The sequence below is a fragment of the Thamnophis sirtalis genome, unplaced genomic scaffold (genome assembly GCF_051295495.1).
Source record: "Thamnophis sirtalis isolate CommonGarterSnake01/CBP01778 unplaced genomic scaffold, rThaSir2_p1.2 scaffold_7, whole genome shotgun sequence".
In the NCBI taxonomy this organism is placed as follows: Eukaryota; Metazoa; Chordata; class Lepidosauria; order Squamata; family Natricidae; genus Thamnophis; species Thamnophis sirtalis.
The window spans coordinates 58,511,695-58,535,194 of NW_028261387.1; the positions used below are offsets into that span (position 1 = coordinate 58,511,695).

General features: G+C 36.9%; 1 protein-coding gene across 2 annotated transcripts in view; it reads left to right on the forward strand.

Moving 5' to 3' along the window:
* The window catches only part of TAFA3 (TAFA chemokine like family member 3), a 103,464-nt gene extending 88,003 nt beyond the window's left edge, over positions 1-15,461 (forward strand). Inside the window, exons 5-6 of one of the 2 annotated variants that reach the window (XM_087720145.1) lie at positions 5,541-5,665; positions 6,600-8,426. In XM_087720145.1, the coding sequence (XP_087576271.1) occupies positions 5,541-5,665; positions 6,600-6,617 (143 nt within the window). In that variant the 3' untranslated portion in view covers positions 6,618-8,426. Of the gene's footprint in view, positions 1-5,540; positions 5,666-6,599; positions 8,427-13,540 lie in introns of those variants that run through there. The other variant, XM_087720146.1, reaches the window with a different exon arrangement.
* Positions 15,462-23,500: the final 8,039 nt, after the last annotated feature.

The following is a 23,500-nucleotide window of genomic DNA, read 5'->3' on the forward strand; positions in this document are numbered from 1 at the left end:
AAACAAATTATGCTTTATGAATCAGACTTGTTAACAATCAAATACGCTAATCAGACTTCCTCCATTTCAGACCTAATGACAGATCCTGCTTAGTTTGAATTAAGTGGTAGAACTGACTGCAGTGGCAGAGAAGAGGAAACAGGCAGCCTGAGGCTCGCTGTTTTGTGCTCAGGAGGGCAGCACACCATGCAATATTGCTTGCTTATTTGTCACTTTTCTGTATTCTCAGCTTTTGCACTGCAACTGCATTACCATGATATAGGAAGGAGCTGACAGGCAAAGTGAAATCAGGGTGTTGCTGGCATGTCAACAAAGGCAGACTGAAATCCTTTTGCCTGTGTCTAGTTTACCAGACCTAAATGCTTGTGGAGGCAAAGGCCCTGAGAAAAACAGAGAACCCCGAGGTTCCAAATCCCAGCTGTAGTTAACCTTTCATGACAGCTTGTTCTTGATCAGTTGTCATTAACATGTCTTGGACTGTTGAAGCAGTCCCAAGGCAGAAAAGTACTAATGGAAGAATTCATACTTTCCGACTAATGTTGTTTTGCTGTGTGCTTCCTGTCAATGTTTATCAATCCTTATTCTTCCTTTAAGAATGAAATATTGGCCCTGGCTTTGCAGAATATGACTGGTAGCTCTTCCAGTTTTGATCATGGTTCTCCCCCCACCCAAAACCCTGGCTAATTATAGACTTGGTTATGCACCTTGCATTCATATTATTCCAGTGTTACTCTGTACGACCACATGTAAAGTTTTCTGTAGAAAACACAACTAATGAAGATATATTTTAAAATTTCCTTCCTGGATACTTGCTCCACCAGCCTTGTATCTTGTGGGTGTGGGCATTATGATGGTATCTTAAAAGTATTTCCCACTTTATGTTTTCTTCATTTGTTCCTTACTAGAGATTAAGAACTGGCCAGATAACTATTATAATGCCATCCAGAATGGCAGAATATTGGCATAAAAATTCCTGCCACAGTGACCAAGTCTATTTTGTTTTAGTAATGACATCAGTGAGTGGCACTGTGGTTATTGTATCAATGTGGAACACGTTAAGGAAAGTGATTGATGGCTGCCCTTAGTTCATTTCCCCCCACAAGATGTCACTTGCTAGTAGGAAAACCACAAATTTCTGTAATGTGCTGGGGCAAGGCTGGATGAATATTGGTAAGGGCCTTGAATGATAGGTTAAGATGCTTGATTTAATAGATGGCAGGCAGAAAGGTGTTCTGCATCTATAACATGTCAGTTACCAGACTTCGGAACATAGTATTCTTTTGGAATAATATTAAACCTTGTCTAAAAATAGCCCAGCTGATGGGTCACAGAAGCTGAGGAGTGTGCAGTGAAGTATTAAAAAGTTCTCTTAAGTGCTTCTGCTTGGCATATCCCCTCTTCCATGTCTTAATCTAGGTCTGATCTGCTTTCTAAGGTGGCTTGCACATGCATCAGAAAGAGCTGGAACTTCCTGTCTCTCCCCTCTCCTATGCAAAAACAATGAAAACCCTGTAATTATACTGATCAACTCAACCTTCTGAACAGGATACACATTTGCAGCAAAGTAATAAGCCAGCTTCTTAAACACAAGTTTTAAAAGAGTACTAAATCCTTCTGTGTAAGGAATCTGCATAAACTAGAACAGAAGCTTTGTTTTACAGATAGTTTTTTCATTTTTAAAATAAGTATTTTGTCACGCTACAATTTGTGATACTCCATTTCTGCATTCTCAGTTTAGTCATAGCGGGGAAAAAGCTGGAATTCCCAATATCATTTCTGGGATTCAGTTGTTTTTCCTTGCCCCTCTCCTGCTATTCTATCTTTTTTGTTGCTAATTTCTACATACTTTGTCTTCCTGAATAGAAAGTTGATGGCAACCCAACATAGTGTCACAGCAGTGTGTATTTGTTCAATGAATTGATAAAACAATCCAGGGGTGGGTGGGTTCCTGCCGGCATTACTACCGGTTCAGCGCCTGAAAAAATGTGTTTCATGAGCGTGCACATTTGCACCTAAAAAGTCACAATATTTAAAAAGGGAAAAAATACATTTTTTCAATGAAGATTGTTCTGCGCATGTGCAGGACATAAAATCAAGATGGCGCCACCGAGGATAGAACTGGTTCGGGTGCGTGTCCGGCTGAACCAGTGGGAACCCACCTCTGAAACAATCCCAGGCAATGAAATGTAAAAATTAAAGAACTTAATTTTTGAGTGTTAGACATGTGTGGGTGTGACTATCTGGGGGTGGAAGGGAGGTGGCTTACCCCTGAGCTGTCTTAGTCTTGGAATTGATGAACTGATAGAAGATTGCAGACAGATAGGAACAAAACAACATACACACACACACACATGCAGTTAGCAAGTATAGTGCTGTTTATTGGCATTCGTTCCTAATGCAAAATACATTTACAACATTTTTAGTGAATAAACTAATTTTGAAATTATCCAAAATAAAGCAATCAGAATTCCACTTACACAAGAACCAATGTGCAGCCTGTTCCAGACCAATCAGGAACCAGTACTCTTGGTTCTTTCAAAATGGACCAATTGAAAAAGGAACCAAACAAAAATCAGTTTCCCAGCATCAAATACAAGAAGCCGTTCACCCCATTTCTGTTGCCTTTAATTTGCCAAGGCTAATCACTAATCAGCTCACTCTGCCTCTGAAAAATGCCAACCACAGCTGTTGGTGAAACACAGAACACAAAAGAAAACTAGTCCATGGCTATTCAGCTTGAAAGTTCACCATTGTTTCAGTTTTAAATAATTTCACAATCAGACATCACAAAGAAGAAATGTTGCCATTGACAGTTGCATATGACATTTTTCTGTTTCAGGGTAGTTTAACTTTCCACAGGGACCCATTCTAAAAGGTTTGCTTGGGGTCTAGAGGTTTTTGTTATGCCCTTGTGTGGTTAAATTCACATAGTTATATTACATATGCTCTAGATTTTGAATGTATATTTATTCTATGTAAACAGGTACAATTAGTCATAGTTCGGCATGGTGTGTTTTTAAGAAAAGAGGGAGTGCGTGGGCAGAATTATATCTAAGATAGAATAAATGACAATTTACAAATGGGTCTCCCAAATTTTAACACAACATTCTGACTCTATCACTTTCAAAGGTATTGAATGAGATATTACTTGCTTGCAACTTGCCTCCAAGAATAAGCATATGTTAGCTGCCATTAAGAATTGTTCAGTGCTATACCATAACTGAAAATAGCAAAAGGAGAAAGCAAGAAAATAAATTAGAATTAGTGGATGACAGTACTTATGGCAAAGATGATGGCAGTAAGATGAGGCAGAAGAAACACCAGATTTTCTAAAGAAACTAGTTAACTTCCTTTTAAAAATAACATGGAACAAAAAAAAAAAGAGAAAAGATATTACTGTATAAGAGGTATTTGAATATTTGAGTAGAAGGATTGCTTTGCTGTTTAACACTTCCTGGATAAAAATATCTTTTTCTATCTATGAATTTTAAAAATCAATTGCAAAATTGCATTGGATTTTTAATCTTTAAAAACATTTTCCCCTGTGGTGGAAAAGCCAATTGATAAGGCAGATGGTTTTGACTGAGAAAATTTAAGTTTCATTTTGGTTTTTTGACTGTTCAACTTCTTAACCATCCAGAGTTACTGTTGTTTTAATTACAATTGCCAAGATATTGTTCTATTCTTTTGCAATGTAATTTTTTGTTTTACATTCATAAATCAAATAAAACTTTTTTCCTAGTATGTATTATATAGGCTATTTTCACTATTTGCCATGTGCTTATAATAGAAATTTATAATTAATGTTGGTGATTATTGTTTTTTAAAATGCATTCTTGGGTTTCTATAAAGCTCCTTTGTTTCATTGCTCATCCTTTTATCATCTCTTGATAAAAAGTAACCATATAGCTTTTTCATTTAAAAGAAAGGTGAATAGGTTATATTTCAGTGATAAGAAGGCAGACTCTGAGTGTAGGAAGTCATAGGTTGATCTCCACCATCTTCCCAGAATTGGACTTGACAATTTTGGCTATCAAATCCCATCCTCGGTTCTATGCAAAATGACAGCTGGAAATATTCTTGAAAAATGGCTGTCTTGCCTTTGCTTGCTGAATAATTGGTGCAACCACAGGAAATAATCTTGGATTTGTTTGATCAGTGGCTGAACTTTGCATAGGACAGTTTTGTTCAAACATGTTTGCGTGTATTCATGTAAATGTGAAAATATCTCAAAAAATTAGAATGACTTTCCTCGTAACTTTATTATTATTCTTAACACAATTTCTTCCTTCCATAGCTGTGTTCCAGACTTTGGATAATATGAATTTTTGTCTCAGTTCCTATTTCAAAAATAATAAATAAATAAATCTGGATATATCAATTCAATACTTCTGATTTACACATACCATATATAAAATTCACTTGTATTTAATAGACATTGATTTGAACTTCCATCTATAGCTAGTTTGGAGCTGCAATGATAACATCTGATAATGTGTTGAGCGCTTCTTTCAGTGCATTGTATAATATAACCCAGTGATGTGTGGTGAGGTTCACGGCTGGTGAGGCAAGCGGGCAAAGACCGCTCTATGTCGGCCAGCACCAGCTGCCCCCAAAGCCCCGACACATCCCGCTGGGGTGTGTTTCGCTCTATGGCGGAAAGGCGTGCCGGCACTTTAAAGTGCATGCCGCCACGCCGTGGCCATACAGCGGGAAGTGTTTCGCTCTATGGCAGAAAGGCGTGCCGGCAGTTTAAAGTGCATGCTGCCGCGCCACGGCCATTCAGCGGGACATATGGCCGCAGCGCAGTGGCATGGCTTTAAAAAATAAAAAATAAAGTGCCAGCTTGCACGCCAGCAGAGGCGGGTAAACACACACACACACACACACAACTTATAATAATACAAATTACAATTACTTACAAATTACAATAATTTTGAATTCCTCCCCCCTCTCTCCATCCCACCTTTTCCAGCTGTGTCACAGACAGGATTTCAACTCTCCTCTTGTCTGCCACGATGAAAATGTAAAAAATGTAAAAAGAAAAAGGCAAGAGCTGCTGGTCAGGCTGGGCTAGTTGCTGCTAGAGTCACCATGTGGATGATTCTGCTTAACTGTTTAAAAAAAGCCTCTAAAAATGTGCCCTCTGCAGGAGGAGGCGAGAGAACCACGTGCCTCCTTTGCATAAGATTTTTTTTGCCTTTTAACCCTTGCTTAACTCTGCTCAAGTGATCATAAAGATAGTCTAAAGGAGGCACGTGGTTCTCTCGCGTCCTCCTGCAGTTAAACACTAAGCAGAGTCATCCACTGTGACTCTGGCAGCAACTACCTCAGCCTTTTCAGCCTTTTTCCTTTAAAATTTTTTTTCTTTTCATGATGACAGTGGTGAGGCCTTGCCTCCCCTGACTGCACGTCCCTGAAATAATCTTACTTTGAAATCTTTGGAGTTCACTGGATGTATACATTTGTGTTAAGAAAAAATACAGCATGAATCTAATGAATTGCTAATGTTTTTAACAGCATCACTTGTTTTCTCATAGCATCAATAGTGCTTCAGAAATGGTGGTGCCAAATGCAGCCATGTCTAGAAGGAGAGGAGTGTAAAGTACTACCAGATTTGTCTGGATGGAGTTGCAGTACTGGAAACAAAGTAAAGACAACTAAGGTAGGTCTTAATTGAATAAATGTAATCTCAGTGAATGAATGATCAGACTCACATATTTTGGCCAAACTGCACCATTTTTGTAATGTGATGTTTAGAAATCTAGATGGACTGCTGAATGAGAATTATGATCACTTTATTGCTTTGTGGAGTTGGGCTAGAAGTACAAATATTACTGCTGTCTGACAGGTCAGAAATGCCACCTTACCCCTCAGCCATTGTCCAGGCCAACAATCCTATGATTCTTATTAAAAAATAGTTTACAAAACCATGTTGAGAAAAAGAAAAAAACACAATGGGGAGGCAATGTAAGCAAAGGATTATAGGTTTTTATGAGTTAATTGTCCCATGGGTACCAAAATATCCTTGTTCTTGAGAAGAGCCAACGTCGTGACGATACGGACGTGCGGTCTCGAAGCTCTGAGACCGCAGCCAATACTTTTGCCGCTGGGTGGTCCAATTGGACCTAAACCGTTCCACAGAGATGGTGAACAGGAAGAATATGTCTTGCTGATCTCAGGGATATCGCAAAGTCCCTGATTGATGCAAGAGAAGTTCTTCAAGCCGGCGACAAAAAAATCCAGCCAAGGCTGATGAAATTGGGGCGGCTCCAAAATGGAAGGATATGGAAAGAGAAAGTGTTTCCAGCTGGTGAGGAATTTTTACCATTTTAAAAAAGACTGCCTATAAAAAACTTAAAATGAATTTAAATTGGAGAACAGAAGAAATAAGCGGCAGAATTAAGTTTGGAATGGTTTTGGACAGTGGGTTATCTTACTTTTTAAATGCTATGTTTATGGATGGAATTTATGAAAGCCTTTTAAAATGAATGGATTATGTTTTCTTCTTCTATTTTTTTTCTTTTATTATTCTTTGTAACCTATGAACTAAAATTCTCCTCTTTCATTACTGTGGGTGTTTTTCTAACTCATTCAAGAATTGGACCTTTTTTTAACTTGAAATACAAAAAAGATACAAAAGGAAACAAAGAAAATTGCAACAATAACACTGCTACTTGGAGACTGGAGATTTGTGTATTGGAAATGAAACACTTTTACTTTTCTTATTGACATGGCTTGGCATTCCAAGATCTCACTGCTTGTTTATAGAGAGTGATAAGAAGAAAAGCATACAGATGTCCCTTTGAAGTATATCTTCAACCAGAGAAAAGTGAAAATAAAACTTTATTGTGAATCTATGCTTAATCTTGTAAAAAGCTTCCAAGCTAGAGCAGCAGTGTTTGTTAGCTGGAGATAATGGCACAATTTCAACAGTAGAAAGAAACTTTAAGCCTTCAAAAGATATTCTTAGAAATTCAGAAATTATCAAATGCATTTGAGAGGATGAAGAAGAAGTTGGAAGACTTAGAGCATCTAAGAGTAAAATATGATGAAGTTGGAGATGTTTATCAAGTGGAAAAAGTGGAGGTTAGAATCCTAAAAACCAAAGAGGAAAATGTCCATAAAGAAATTAAATTTGCTGATATTTATGGTGATTGGTTTGTTTCTGGAAATGGAAAGAGTGGAATACTGAAAGAGGAATTAAATGGAGGGGAACTCTATCGCAGATAGCAAGACACAGAAGAAGAAAAAACAAAATAATTTATGGATTTAAAGAGAGAAATTTTATTAGCAACATCATTGATAACACTACTGACAATTAAAGATAAGCTGATTAAGGAAACAGAAGAAGGGCATTGAAATTACATGAGAGATTTTATAAGCAAGGAATTGCTAAGAGGAATCCATACAAATTTGATTAAGGAGATGATGAGAGGACTGACGCCCCAAATAGCAGAAGACATGAGACTGTTTTGCTACTGGAAAGATACAGGTTGATAGATGGAAGTGTATAATTTAAAACTAGTTAAACTTAGTGAAATTTAGTGACAATAGATATAGTTAAATAAATAATTAATTGATAATTATAATAATGTATTCAATGTGTAGTGTTATAATAAGTAATAATTGGATATGAATATTGAATGGTACCCATGAAAGAAAGATTAGAAATCCTTTTGGATTATATATAAAGGTTAATAAAAAAAGAATTAAGTTAGATTCAATTAAGTCTTCATTATTGTGGGGGGAATGTTATGATACAGGATATAATCAAATAAAGGAGGGATATTGATAACAACACACACACACACACACACACACACACACACACATATATATATGTACAACATAAGGAAATTGGATGTAAATTGTAAACAGTGATTTGGAAAAGAGAATTAGAAAAATTTGTTACTAAATATTATGGATGTTTAGCTAGAATAGGACATAAGGATTCAGTGTTATTGGAGGATTTTAGAAATAATAAATGACATGCCAGTATGTGGTTATGTATTAAATCTTGGTATATTTTATGGTGAAGGACGTTTAAACAATTATAGTCAAATGAAAAAGGAGGTATGATGATGGTAACATGTATAAATATTTGAGTTAAAATACTTGAGTTAATATGAATTATGCTTGATGACTGGAAGAGATGCATGAAAGCCTTTTGTAACCAACTTATACACTTTCTACAGTATGTAAAGAAGGAAGATTTTATGTGTTGTGTTTGTTTTGAAAATAAAAAATAATTAAAAAACAAAACAAAATATCCTTGTTCTTTAGCTTAGTTTTTTTATTGGTAAGTTGCTACTATTGGGCCTAGCTATGAAGGATTGTTGTGGTTGGTGCAGTGGCAGGGGGTAAAAATATAAAATAATGTAAGAAGCCACACGACAGGCAAGCAATGAAACTCCATAGCTGATAGGATGATTATATGGAGAAAGGACACAATACAATAATCACATCCTATTTTCCAACCCACCCATCTCTCAAACATACACTATCATTTTTGTAGTTATTTAGACATCCAACTATTTTATGAAGAGTTTAACCCTAAATATGTGTTGAACATCTTAATGTAGTATGAATAGTGCATTTTAGTACAGTCATGTAGCTGCATAATAAAGTAAGGGAAAAATAAAGGATTTTGTCAAAATTAGAAGAAAGGTTCAACAACAAATCTTACTAAATATGTCCCAAATTTGGTCAGTTCAAGAAAGCTTAAATATATTTTCCTTGATAGAAAATATTTTTCTCTATTCAAAATCACTTAATTCAGGTATTTTTTCCCATCTGTCCTCCTATTATATCTGAGAAGAGTGACAAAATCAGAAGTGACAAGTGTAGTGCTGATAATAAAAGATCAGTTGTCTAGTTAAAAGAAGCATCATCCAGCTGATAGAAATTGATTTGCAGTTCTAATGGCTATTTAGAAGGAGCGTCTCTGACTAGACCATATGAGATTCATTCAGTATTCCAATGAAGTTCCTAGATAGATGCTGCATCTGTAAGATTTTTGCCCAGGAGCAGGTTTTCCATTCTTTTCCTCTCAATCCAGCCAAACAGTTTCCATCCTGTCACAGCTCCTCCTGTTGGAGCAATCATCTGTGACAGAGAACTACATGATTATTATTTTCATGGCTTGCTGAATACTCTGAAGAACAAGGTATAATTAAAATTTTATCAAACTCATTAGTAATTACATGTATGTCATGGTTAATCAGTTGCATAATTTTGTAATCATTGTTCATATAGTGGAGTGTAATTATTCTTCAAGCTTTGCCTGCTTTGTGCGTCCATCTCCTTTACACACAAACATCCCCAAAGAATTGCTCTGTGAAACGGCAGAGTGTTTTCTTTCTTATCTTTTACTCTCTCTGCCAATAATAAACACACACTGAAATGCTTTCTAAAAACTAAGTATCAGAGTAGATCCCATTGATTCAGGAAATCCTGATGACTAAAACTTCTATCTTCCCTCCATCAACCTTGCTTTATCTGTTACACATTTTAATTTTACATTTTTTTGTGTCAGTGTTGTATGTGTGCTCATTTTAGTTCTGAAGGTACTGTTTTGAGAATAGAAATTTTATCCTATGGTCATCTTTGCCTCTTCCTTACACAGAGAAGAATTTGCACTTTTTTATGGCATTTTCCTGAAGTGTTTTGAATGAAACATTCTAATTTATTCTAAACATTCTAACACTTTTCTAATGTTCTGATCCATTTCCAACTAGTTGGGATATTTTAATGGCCTTTGGAGCAATCTCTCAGCACGACTGCTGAAAACTGGTGGGCGGTTTCCTCACTTTTGATGTGGGAAAGAGACAGAATTGTGGCATATTTCCAAATTCCCTCCAAAACCCCAAGAAAAAAAAAAGATGATGAATCTTTTAGCTTTACTTCCACCCACTTCACATTACCAACTTATCCAGTGTGGTCACATCTTCTCTAAAAATTATAAATGTGAAATCCTATCTACCAAAAAATTCATTCTGCCTCTAGGTCACAGGATTAGTTACAACCACTGGAAGCAACAGACTGTAGCTGAGTCTTTATTAATTGGGGCATCCCATTCATAGCTGGTAGAGATGATTGGGTTTTGGAGCATGTGCTTTCAAAGAAATTGCTGAAGTGAAGGAACAATAGAGAACCTGATACTCCCCTAGGGCAGGAGAGAAGTGCCAGGTAATGAGCAACCCAGGAAGACAGATAAGAATTCACCCAGGCTTGGATACAAAACACAGCGGTCCCTCTGCTCATTTGGACTAATTGACACTCTGAGCATCCTTACCTGTTCACAGAGAACTGTTTCCTATTTTTAAATAAACCACAGTGTCACTGCATTCATGCTCAGATGTATGGGCAATATAGAAATAATAATACCCTTGTTTCCCAAATACAGGTGAATTCCCACAATATTCAAGAGCACCACTTCTAACTAGAAAACAAATTCTGTCTCTCTTGCTCATATCACTAGTATGTGACTTCATAGCTTTCAGACCTCTGTGTTTATTTTATAATTTGGCTTTCTCTGATCATTCAGTTTTTGTGTTAAAGCAAATTGTCTCCTGTTTGTTCTGTCTTTGAAATATGAGATAAAGCTGCCACTCTGCTACTGGCTGGACATTTAAATTCTATGCATATAATCCCACATTAACTATAGTTTTCTACTGTGTACACATAGATGGAAGGTTTTGTTTTTTTCTTGCGATGCTCTTAGTTCTCTATTTTGCAGTAGATTGGCTAAATTGTTCTTGTGAATGTATCTCTTGTTTGGCATGCACATATGGCCAGGGAGAGAATTTAAATAAGAATATTTAAATGTATCCACAATTCTCATGACTGTCTTGACAGAAATCTCCAGGCTTTCAGTGAAATAAACGAGAGTGGACTTTGTAATGGGTAAATGAGGTATGGAATATCTGAAGTTTCTATAATCATCCACAGATATTATATAGCCTTATATAGTGCTAGGCTTCATGGATGTAGATTTGTCAATTTGTTAAAAAGGGAATGAGTGTGACTGGAGTTAAGTGATAGGTATCCAAACATGTTTTGTATAGGTGGTTAAAATTTGAAGCAGCTCAGCTTTACAGGTGGTTCTGATTTAGTAACCAGTAATTCAGCAATTGTTCAAGCTTGCAACTTCAATTGGGAAGCTGGCAGGATAGTGTGAGGTCCTTGATTAATGACTGTAATTGGAGGCTGCTAGACTTGACATTCTAAATGACACATTTCCCCAAATTGGGAAATTTGAGTCTCAATGACTTGTTAAATGAGGACATTTTTAATGCCAAATGTAAAGATTTGGGGCATAGCAGCTGAAACAAACTTAGGGTGGCTTAGACACACCAGATATGCTTTGTTGCACTGGTGAACTTCTAGATGCATGTGTTGGCTCTTCTCATACTGTCCACAAATATCAACACCTGAAAGTTGGGCAGCAGTGTTGTTCTAGCATCTTGGCATTGATTTCTGTGTTTTCTGAAAAACTGGAACAAATGTTTACCTCAGCTTTACTACCTTATATAGAGAGGATCGGTTCTTAAAATGATGGTGAGAAATACATAAATAAATTTGGCTTATTTTTAAATAATAATGAAGTCACTGAAATATTTAAGATAGGTAGCACAATACCTGCATATTTCTGGCTTTTACTTCGCTGTCTCCTCTGAAGTTGTAGCTGGTGAGGACTCTCTTTCCTTATTGACATTCCCATTTGAGCCACCTACAGTATGTTGTTCCCTACATTGAAAGTGCTGGCAGTGATTGTTTCTCAGTAACAATAGAAGTGGCTTTTGCGGCTCATGTAGCTGACTCAGTTGCAGGACTAAGCTTCTGTTTTTTTAAATCAGACTCTTTGCCTTAGTGATAGAAAAATTGTTTTTTTCCCCAAATACAGGTTGACTACGCTGGCCAAGCTAGACCAGAAACCAGTTGAGTAAGAGAGGCAGACATAACAGGATAATAGTAGACATCATTACTCCCTCCCATGAAAACATAGCTGTTATGACTACAGTAGTTTGTTTACATTGGCCAATGGAGATGAGGAATCTTACATTTTAGGAGTTTATTTTTTCCCTTGGAGTCGGTACTTCCTTAATCGCAGAAGTCTGATTATAAGACCTAGCTTGAATAAGAGGAGCTTTCCTATGGAGGGCATATGCTCTATAACTCTCTGAAGCTTCCACCCATGTCAGACTTAACATTAAGGTACATTGATATGGACTAATTATTGTAATAATTGGACATGTGGAATCACAGAGGTGGAAACACTGAATTTCACCTAATTCATTAACATCCTACCAAGCAGAGCTTCTATTTCTGGGACTTTAATCACCCTTGTTAAATGCATATGCATTTCTATTAAAATATTTTGAGAGGCTTGCGTGGCCCTGGCTTTTCTTTTCAGACTGAACAATGTTAATGTACCTATGCTGGAGGAATATAAATTTTTTAAAAAATGCCTTTCACTTTAACAGCTAAAAAGGTCACTTAACATAATCTTAAAATTGGAAGCCTGGAAATGCTTGAGGGCATTAAATTATAAGAAATGTTAATATTTAAGCATTTTGGAATAAATTTCGTTGCCCCCATATAAATCTCATACGTGCTCTTTTGCAATAGAGCATTCACTTTTTCTTTTTTTGGGGGTGGGGGTGAGACTTTTGATTCATGGGATTCTGATGGACACTTTTAAAGCAGATTGAGTTGCCTTTTATTGCTTCTCTTTGTGACTGTGCATATAATTAAAGACATTCCTTGTGTGCATAAGACAGCAGCCACCACTAAACTAGGCTGTTTGTGCAAACTACAGTGTTTGTCTACATTTGGAAGGTGATAGAGATGGGTTTACACAACATACCAATTTGCTTAACAGTTACATAGAAATATACAGGGGCTGACTCATGCAACTCACTAATCACATAGTGACTACAGGCTGGTTTTAAAATACTTTAAATCAGAAACAAATCATATTATCACTTGTATGTTATGTAAAAACTATATAAAGGAACAAATTAATGTAGCAACTAAACTGAGTCACATCAACCTTTGGTCTTAGTCCAGTAACAGTTGTTGACTTAAAAATCTATTTTTCCATCTTAATATTGACTTGGAACAATGTGTTGTCTTTTTATTTTTATTTTGCTTCCAGAGAACTGATTCATAATGGAGCTAAATGGCTCTTTAGATTTGACAGAATGTGCCTCTGACTACTCAGGCACTCATATGAAAAGTGGCTCTTTCGCCAGGATGATACATCTGCACTTGGTACTTACAGTCCAATCATAGGCAGAGGTAGATTTGGTTTAATAAAGTGCCGATAGATATTCCACATGTACCCATGTTATGTTTCAAAGGATCTTTTGTCCTTTGATTCCAAGATGCTATGTAGCCTTAATTTATTAACAAACTGAACCTTAGTATTATGTAACCCTTAATTGGCAAGGAATATAGATATAGGGGAGTATAAATCCACACCAAGATGTTAAGGTGGCAGAAGTCTCTTTGATACATTCTGTTCTTTTCACAGGTCACACGATAGATCTTGGAAGATCCACTGTTATCAGATGTCATCTTCATTGATATGGCCAGCGTTCCAAATATGGCACAATACGGCTTTTGTTCAGGTGCAAGATACTTCTCGTATGCTCTGCAGAGTTGGAAATATGAGGACTTCCTTGGTACAGGATATAATGCATTTGAGGTATAGGATGACTACTTTTTATGGGCACTTTATTAATCTTCCTCAAGTACATCTGCCTAGGGGATGGTGCTGCAGTCTCCTTTTGCAAGAATACCAAGGATTAAAGAACAGGGTTGGTATCCCTGTCTCGGCAGATATCTTGGAAATTTTTCCTTGTTTTTGAAAATAAAATATTGCATCAGCTACTGATTAAGTAAGTGCAGCCTCAAAGGTATTTAACAATCAATTCTACAATTCTGGGTCTTGAATGAGGTTACAACTCCCTTCTGTTCCATAATTTTTATTCCATCTCACGGATATACCTGTGAGGAGAGAGAGAAAAGCATTTCTTTCCTTTCTGTTCAGTCAACTATTCTTCACTACATAGAGTCTGTAAATGGCCCCAAAGGGCAGGGGGAAGCTTTCTTTCCTTTTAGCTGTTTTATTTTTGTCTCAAAGCTTGCTGTGTTGATTGCTAAAAGAATTTGAGACTTGAATGGATGATTCAACATAAAATTAGGACATTTACAAATGATTTTTCAGCCAGAGTTTTGTTGGTTTCACGGATAACAGGCTTTGAAAATTTGGGTCCAAGAAACCAAACTCTGGTCTTTCAAAAAACATCATGCAGTTGTTCCAATATTTATCAAGACAGCAGACCAGATTCTTTGCCAAGGTTATGGGATGATCTACAGTAGAGATAGAAGTTTTAAAAACTTTGATGAAAGAAATATCTTCTATTTGATTCCTACAAAAGATATTCTCCCTGACTATTCTTTCACGTAGTTCAGCATTTACTTTAATCGGGCTTGTTATAGTTTAAAGTCTTTAATAACTTTAAAATTATAAGGATAATTTGTTGGGGAAATTCTATTAAAAACCTGAGAACAAGGGAAGTATTGTCTTTCACTTTGCTGTGTTGTGCTTGGTTGAGTTTAAATTTTATTTGGAGACTTGAGTTAGTTTAATTACCACTTAGTATTAAATAAATACTTGTAAAGGACAACTGTAATGAGTACAAATCCCTCTCAGGGGCAAATTATTGTTTTTAATAATCTGTTCTTTATTAAAATAATGCTGAAGTCCCTAGTTATTTTACTCCTATTTGTATTAGGGGTTGAAGGAGCATCCACTTGACTTTGGTTTATTAAGACAAAGTTTTGAAGGTTTTTTTTTTTTTTGCTAGGGCAAATCAAAGACATAGAACACATTGTCTCTGGCAAAATTAATGTCATATTTTGATAATCTGGCTTCCCAGTGGAAAACTATATTTAAGATCCATATAACATTGCATAGCAAATGGAAAATTAGTTACGGGGGTGTAGACATGTTCCTTTAACATAACTCATTATTATTTTTTCTTGTTAACTATTGAAATCCACTTCCACTTTATGAGCATCTGTAAAAATGTTCCATATCTGTATCCTATTATGGCTACCTTGATTCCTGACGTTCTATTGATATAATATAGGAATGAGGCTGCAAGTATATAAATTGCAAAGTAATATCCAAAGTCAATATCTAATTCCAACTAATTTAGATGAATTGGAGTATCCAGGAAGAATGTAGTGGGCAAGCAGATGCACCTTCCAAACTTTGCCTTGCCCTGTCCTGTTTTGGAGTGGCCTGGCCTCCATGCTGTGACTGTATGAACCCTCAACTTTGTTATCTCAACGTTTTTGTAACAGACTATGTTTTACTTGCTTCAGATGCTGTGTAAATACCAGACTGTGAAATATTAAAGTTCGTTTTAATCTCTGCAAGGCAATTCATTTGGTTTTTATTTTCCCCCCCAACCTAATGGAAAATTAGACAGAACCTTTGTAAGGCAAGTTTGGATTTCCACCAGGAAACTAAAAAGAATGGAACCAAGATGCCTGGGACAAGCTAGCAAGAAAAAGATCAAGTTGAGAAATAAGCATTATCAGGCAAAGGCTGAGAAGGAAAAAAAATCTAGAAAATATCTCGCAGCACATCCCAGTGGGGCAGATAGCTGAGCATTCACTTTTAAGCATTGTCAATTGCTCCATTGTAAGCATACCCCCATCTTCCCTATCATATCACCTAAGGCAGAATATATGCAGCTTTCCTCATGTTTTCCACTACATAGAAAACTTGTACATACATTACCTTGATTAGGCTGTTTTCATCTGTTTTGTTGTCCCACACATAGAAACAATGCATGCATTACCCTGATGAGACACAAACACACATACACAAACCACATCAGCCATTATTAGGCCTGCACAGGAACAAGCAAACAAAAGCACAATACTTGGTTACATAAAGAAAAAACATATGTGCCCCATATGGGTTAAGCTGATAAAGAGACTAAAGAATTCAAGGACTTACATTCTATATGCTTGCTTACCTTGTTTTAATTAAGAGATTCCTTTGGATAAAGTGGGAGGAAAAGGTAAATTTTGAAGACCTGTAGTGAGGTGAAAAAAGTGAGCATTATGCACATGGAGATGAGAAAAAAGGAAGACGAATAGCATAGTAAAGTTGTTGGACTGGCATAGGGAAGACCCTGGTTGAAACCACCCCTCAGTCAGTGAAGCTTAATAGCTAATGTTGGGCCAGTCACTCTCAATCCAATTTACCACAACCACAGGGTGGAGGAAATGAGAGACCACCTTGAATCCCTGAACAAAAGGTAAGTAGAAATCAGATGAATAAACCAGAACACAACATTTCTACTAGTTTTGCTCTTTATACAATGGCATAATAGTATGTATTAAAAAGCCTAAAGATAATTGTAAATTGGTATAATTATACCATTGTATAATTGTAAAAAGCCTAGGGATTATACAAGTTTCTCTAGGTTTGAAGCTGCATTGATTCATTTATTTTGAATAAGTAAAGTATCCCACTCTTCTGTGACAAGACTCAATCCAATTGGTTGCAAGCGTAATCCACAAGCATGGAAAGATTTTATATGGCACAGTAGATTTTCTACCATCATGTGTTTGTGTATGTGTGCATCCATGCTTTTAAATTTAGTTTTATTGCTAGCAAAGGAATAGAAACCAAATTATTGGAGCTATGATAAAATGATAACGGACAAATTTCTTTGTAGATGGCCAAGTGCATAAAAGTTCTACATTGAGAATCAGAAAATATAGACATCTGTAAAACCTTAAAACAAAGCTAGTTTCAAATTATAACCTGTAATTCTGCCCTTTTAGTTTTTTCAAAATACAGGTAGTCCTTGACATATGGCCAGAATTGGGATCAGAATTTCCATTACTAACCAATGTAGTCATAAAACATGATGTTACATGACTACATCGCCATAGCAATCCAGGCTAGTCCTGATTACTGTCATAACTTCAGCTACATAGGTCATTAAGTAGGAAGTGAAGACAATTCAGATAAAGTGTGCAGAGGGTGGGTGGGAGGTGGTGGCCCTGGGAGGCCTAATACAGGACACGCATGAGTTGTGGAAGGGAGGGTGCAGCAGTTCAGCAGAAGCTCAGGAAGGACGGGGAAAGAATATGCAATACAAAGCCCAGCCCAAGCATAACATAGCAGCACAGCACAAAAAGGGTTCTTGGTGTGTCAACTCTACAACTGCAAGATGTTCCTAAGCTGTTGTACAGCAGAGCAGTACAAATTAGTACCCTGGGAAGTCCCAGCCATCACAGGAAGCCCCAGCAAAATGGTACAAAGATGCTGCCCAACAGCATGGCACAAAATAGTTGTTCCAGCCATTGCAGTCCAGCCACTCTCACTGCACTCAGACTCCTGCTGCCCTACACACACCACCATTGCAGGTCTTCCTGTTCCTACTGCTGACAAGGCATCCCCACCCTGGTCCTTTGTGAGGCTGTTGCTGGCCACAATACTACCATATTTTCCAGATTTGAGGAGAAGGCGGACACTCCATTTGGAGAATGGCATACATCCCATTCCCACAGTGCTTTGGAAGATCTCAGATGTTTTTGAAGGCTTTCTAAGTCCTCATAAGAATGGAGCACCCTCTTCGGAGAACAGCACATGATTTGGAGCTTGTGCAGCCTTGGGAAGAAGACCTGACACTGTCAGCAGCTGCCTTAAATAGCATCAAACTGAGTATGCCTCAGCAGCAATAAGAGAATATGGTGAAGTTCAACAGGACACAGTAGGGTCTGTGGAACATAGGAAAGCAAAGGTAACTGGGGATTTGTACTGCTGAGGTGGCTGGTGGCAAAATAGACCTTGTGGCAGTATTTCTCAGTGGTACCAGCAGTGCTGGGGCTAAAGTAAGCACTGGTAGTGGCACCACTTGGCTGAGATGTCTAAACTACTTTAGTCACAGTCCTGCTCTCACTGAGAAATACCATTGTACGTGGCAGAGAAAATGGCAAAGATGGCTGAGCAGAGATAAGTGGGTGGGTGGAGTTGAAATGTCCCTGCTTAGTCCTACGGTCTCACTTCTTCCATCTGAAATAAAGAATAACTAAAAGTCCAGATTATTGGAGCAATATGCTGGCTCTGTAAGCCGCTTAGAGAGCGCTATACCTCTCTAGTGTAAAGCACAATGGCAGTATATAGGTCTAAGTGCTATTGCTATAAATATCAGAATCAGCTGCATGTGAATAAATGCTTGGGCTGAGCAAAAATGCTTTTCAATCTTATGTGTCAGAAATTATTTAGTGCAGGGTGACAAAAGGAGTGGATAGGAAAAAAACTAGTGAAGTAAGATTCAGCTTTGTCTGAAATTCTATATCCTTTTTGGGGGTAGAATAATTTGGGATCTATTTTGGCCATTGCTAGCAAAAATTCAGGGATGTCTGAAAATGAATATTTATTGAGAATTTATCCAAATCGCCTTTTTGTAAAACACCAAACACAGGTGGCTGATACCCCATGAAATCTTGCTTGGTCCAAAATTACCAAGAGTTTTCCCAAACACTTAAGAAGATGTAAACAGTGATTACATTTCTGACTTACAGCTGCAATGAGGCCCATTAATTTAGTTCTTCACCCCTAGGTTCTTCTGGTTTCTAGATTTTAGCTTGTGCTCAATGTGTGGAAAATTGAGGCAATTTTCTTGTGCTGGGAATCCACCATCTCGCTGAAACACTTTAAAAAGATGATACTGCCATTGGGGAATTTGGCTAAAGTATTAAAGCTTCTGTTAATTTCATTACTCTTTAAGGTAGTGTTTAATGTAAATTAATGGAGCTGCGAACATTCAGGGCTGTGCAAAGCCCGAAGGTATGCATGTATCTTTTTTTTTTTGCATAGTTTTATACTGAAAGTATTTTAAGTTTAAAATGTATAAAATTGTATGTTTTTTTATTAAGGCCGAAATGTAGCTAGAGGAGATAAGTGTTTCAATTGGTAAGAGCCTGCTTTTTATGCCTTCAACTGCATTTCCTCATGTGTAAGTAATCAATTACATTCTGGTGAAGGGCAGATATGTCACTGGTGGCCGAATAAATTGTTGCTGTGGGAATTCTGATTAATTGGGAGGGAATGCACTTAAGACCATCAGACAAAAGTATTGATGTAGGAACAAGAAAGAAAAGCAGCCTTCTGCCAAATTGCCAATGGCCATTCTGACAGGGATGATACAAATTCAGCTTCAATATATTGGGATGGCATAAGGTTGTGGGTGGCTGTGCTGAAAGTATTTATCGCATTGTGGAGGCTTCAGACACAACTGCGGAACCAAAGCAGTGTCTATTGCAGAGCAATTTAAAGTTTTCCAAGGTAAATTAGGTCAATAGATTGTTCCTGAAACAAGGTGGCTGAGGGGTGGGAGTGGAGAAGAGCTTCAGGAGGCAGAGGCATTCTCGGATTAAAACTATGCATCTCCTTAAATAGCTCATAAATTAGATGTGGTAGCAATGGATATGCTGCATTATCTGTAGCAGCTGTGTATTAAATCTTCATTTCTGTAGAATTATTCTTCTTTTCTCTGCCCACAAGGCCGAAGGTAACAACAGCACTTAATAGTTTCTTTGTTGTTGTCAACTGAGTTAATTGTGGGATTGCCATTTCTAGTGAATCAGCTGGCATGTACACACAAAACCTAGTTAAAGTAATGTCTTATTTTTGGATTTAAGTAATGTACTTTAGTACTGATCATTTGAGAGTAATGAACAAAACAATTCAGACAATGAAAATGTGAAAGAACTCTGTCTGATAATACTATAATAATGATAAAAATATTGGCCTGCAAGATATATTTTGAAGAAAGAAGAGAATGTGTTGTTCATTTGCACATGTAGCTTGCCAATTCCTACCGAAGCCAGTATTGAGTAAAATAGTTGTAGAATATAAACAAATCTATTAAAAAAGAGGTATAGCACACTGATATACACACACAACCTACATACATACACAAAAGCATACAAAACAAACCATGCTGAACTGTCAGTTGAACTAGCTCTAAGGAAGCTCAGTTGTAAGGTAATGTATATTTTTAATCACTGTAATACACTAATGCAAGACTATTAAAAGAAAACTAACCCAGAAGATAGATAGATAGATAGATAGATAGATAGATAGAGAGAGAGAGAGAGAGAGAGAGAGAGAGAGAGAGAGAGAGAGAGAGAGAGAGAGAGAGAGAGAGATATGATAGAGAGAGATGAGAGAGAGAGGGGGGAAGGAGGGAGAGAAAGAGAGAAATATGAAATTTGTATATATTGATTATATGTTTCATGCAAAATTTGTAATATAGTGCTCTCAGAAAATAAGTGTGATGCATATTAACAAGGGGGCAAGTCTTTAATTATCCCATCATGCTGATCGCTTTGAAGCCAGCGTCTGTTATTGCAGATGGCCCTGTAAGGATCATCTTTTACCATATGAAACACCTGCTTTTTAATGATTTTTCTAGAAAATATTGTTCTTGTCTATGTGATATACAAGCAAGTGACACCAAATGTATATCACCTTTCTGGAGTGATACTCCTTTGGAATTGGTCTCAGTAAAATCAGATGTGCCAAAGATAAAAGTGTCCTTCAAGTAAAATTCAGCCACTGGGACTCCAGCCATGTGTTCTTCTGGTTTCCATTGTCTTCTTCCAGGAGGCTTTTTAAAGTACCAAGCCTGATTTACATTGAGTATTATCTAGTTCCAACCCTGTTTATATTTTCCAGATCAGCCAAGGTAATTTAGGTGCTGCCATCTAATGAAACCACTTCTCAAATCTCTTTTATTACTTAATTCCAACATAATAGGGAGGGAGGAAGGGAGGGGTGTGTGTGTGTTTCCTTAGTTTTCATTTTAATCTGCTATAAATCTGGTTGGGTCCAGAATATACTGTTCTGTAAACAGTATATTATTTATTGATTTCCTGAAGGTCTGTCATTGCCTCCTTTCCCCTGGAGGCAATTTTAACATCAGGTTCCATGATCTTTTGAAAGCTGCAACCTTTTCAGAGTGGTTAGGACACTTTGCAGTGAAGGCAAAACTGACTTGGCTGCCTCAAAATCTCCAATGGAATATCACTTAACTAGAGCTCTACCAAGCATGTGTTAGTAGGATCCAATCCTGTGTGCTACCAGAAAGCTTATACCTTGATTGCCCCAATATCATCTTAAAAGTTGTCATTTGATGTGTAGCTGAGAAGTTTCCTAGCAGTCCCCTATCTCCCATTAGAGTTAAAAAAAACCAGTGCTTGGAGTTGGGTAGGCTGAGTCTTTTGTTCATCTTTAGTGTAGCTTACTCTAGAGCTCTGGAATCCAATTTTTTAAAATAGTTTTCTGAATTTGGATTTTACTAGTTTCTGCATTGTCTTCTAATTTCAAGGTTTCTTTGAAATTATCTTTTATAGTTAATATAAAAAAATCTTTTAAATAAACACATGACAAATTATAGTTTCCAAGGTCCCTGAATAAAAAAGAACAGCATATTCTTATTATAAATTATGGAAATTTCTGTAGTCAGAATACAGGTTTGCTTTATTGCATGAAAAATAGCTAACACTTTTGTTCCCAACTTATGCCCTGAATAACTTTGATGCTTACTTAAGTATCCTCAGCTGCCTGTGAATTTACACTATTGCTATTTATAAATAGTCATGTAACATCTTCCACCTTTAAATTTTTTTAAGTCTTTACATTTGTTAAAAATGTTAATTTTTCTTTAACATTATGGATTTTTCATACACATTTCCTAGTATGTTGTGTTCTAATATTTCTTTTTAAAACCTTTTGAATTGTCAAACATTTTGGAACAATAATATTACTTTTAATAAGAAACTGAACATTTAAAAATGAAGCTAGAGTTTTAAAATTGATGAATACCAAACTCTTAACTATAGGCTGGGAATGGTTAATGTAAATTCATAGCTCTATATAGATGCTTCTTCTGAATAATTCCAGGACTAAATCACACATAGCGTTTGCTGCCTGCAACTTATTACATTGTCACAAAATAATTTTTTAAAACGCCCAAGAAGTAAAGATCGGGAGAACTTTCTAACCAGGCTATGGCTATTAGTCAACTTAATTTAGATATTATATCTAAATAATATATGTAGCTATTATAAATATTGTATATGTATACTTAGAACAGCTGCATTCTTGCAAATGTTACAAGTACTGATTGTAATCTTTAGCACCATCAACTTCTGTATGTCAATGATTGTTGTGTCTAGAAATGCATGATTTTAGAGTTATCATGTTCAGCTAATGCCAAGACTTGACTACAGAAAACCTATATGTGGAGATACCAATAAAGATGTTCAAAATAGGGCAGGTGGACTGACCTGGAAAAACAAACCATGTGTATCAGCCATACTTAGGTACCTTTTCTGGCTACCAATTTGATTAGAGAAGTGTAGATACCATCCACTTCTATAGCCATCAGATTCAAAACCAAAGCCTATCCATACATACTTTTTAGCCATTTTATATAACAATTTCTTGTTGGTTGGTATAACTGATTGGTTGCACCAGATCTGTTGGATGGTATAACTTAATGCAATAAATGATTAATAGATGGATGGAAAGCTACTTTCCAGGCTTGCAAACTAAACAAGACTTTAAAAGAGATATTCACAAGGTTCTTATCTTGGCACACTTAACTTACCAGAGCCGAGGTGGTGCAGTGGTTAAATGCAGCACTGCAGGCTACTTCAGCTGACTGCAGTTCTGCAGTTCGGCGGTTCAAATCTCACCAGCTCAAGGTTGACTCAGCCTTCCATCCTTCCGAGGTGGGTGAAATGAGGATCCAGACTGTGGGGGCGATATGCTGACTCCGTAAACCGCTTAGAGAGGGCTGAAAGCCCTATGAAGTGGTATATAAGTCTGCTATTGCTATTACCAAACCTTAGTGATGTTCTACACAGGCTAGAAGAGCTTAAATTGATATTTAATTGCTCATAATCCTCTGACATTGTTGCTGTCATAGTTCAAACAGAATAGAGCTGGAAGGGACCTAGGACGTCTTCTAGTCCAACCCACTGCAGGATACCATATACCATTTCAGATAGGTGTTTGTCCAATCTTTTCTTAAAAACTTCTAGTGATGAACCACCCACAACTTCTGAAGGCAAGATGTTCCACTGGTTAATTGTCCTCACTGTTAGTAAGTTTTTCCTGAATTTCAGATTGCGTCTTTCCTTGATTCGTTTGCACCCATTGTTTCTTGTCTTGCCTTCTGGTGCTGTGGAAAATAAGTTGACCCCCTCTTCTTTGTGGCAGCCCCTCAAATACTGGAATACTGCCATATGACAATATGGCTTCATGCGAGCTTCCACATTTTCAAAAGGAGAGCAAAAGTAGATGCCCCTGTTAGTTTTGTTCTTTCTTTCATGGCTATGGGATACTCAAGTATCAGCTTCCAGTTGCTGGATCTTGATGTCA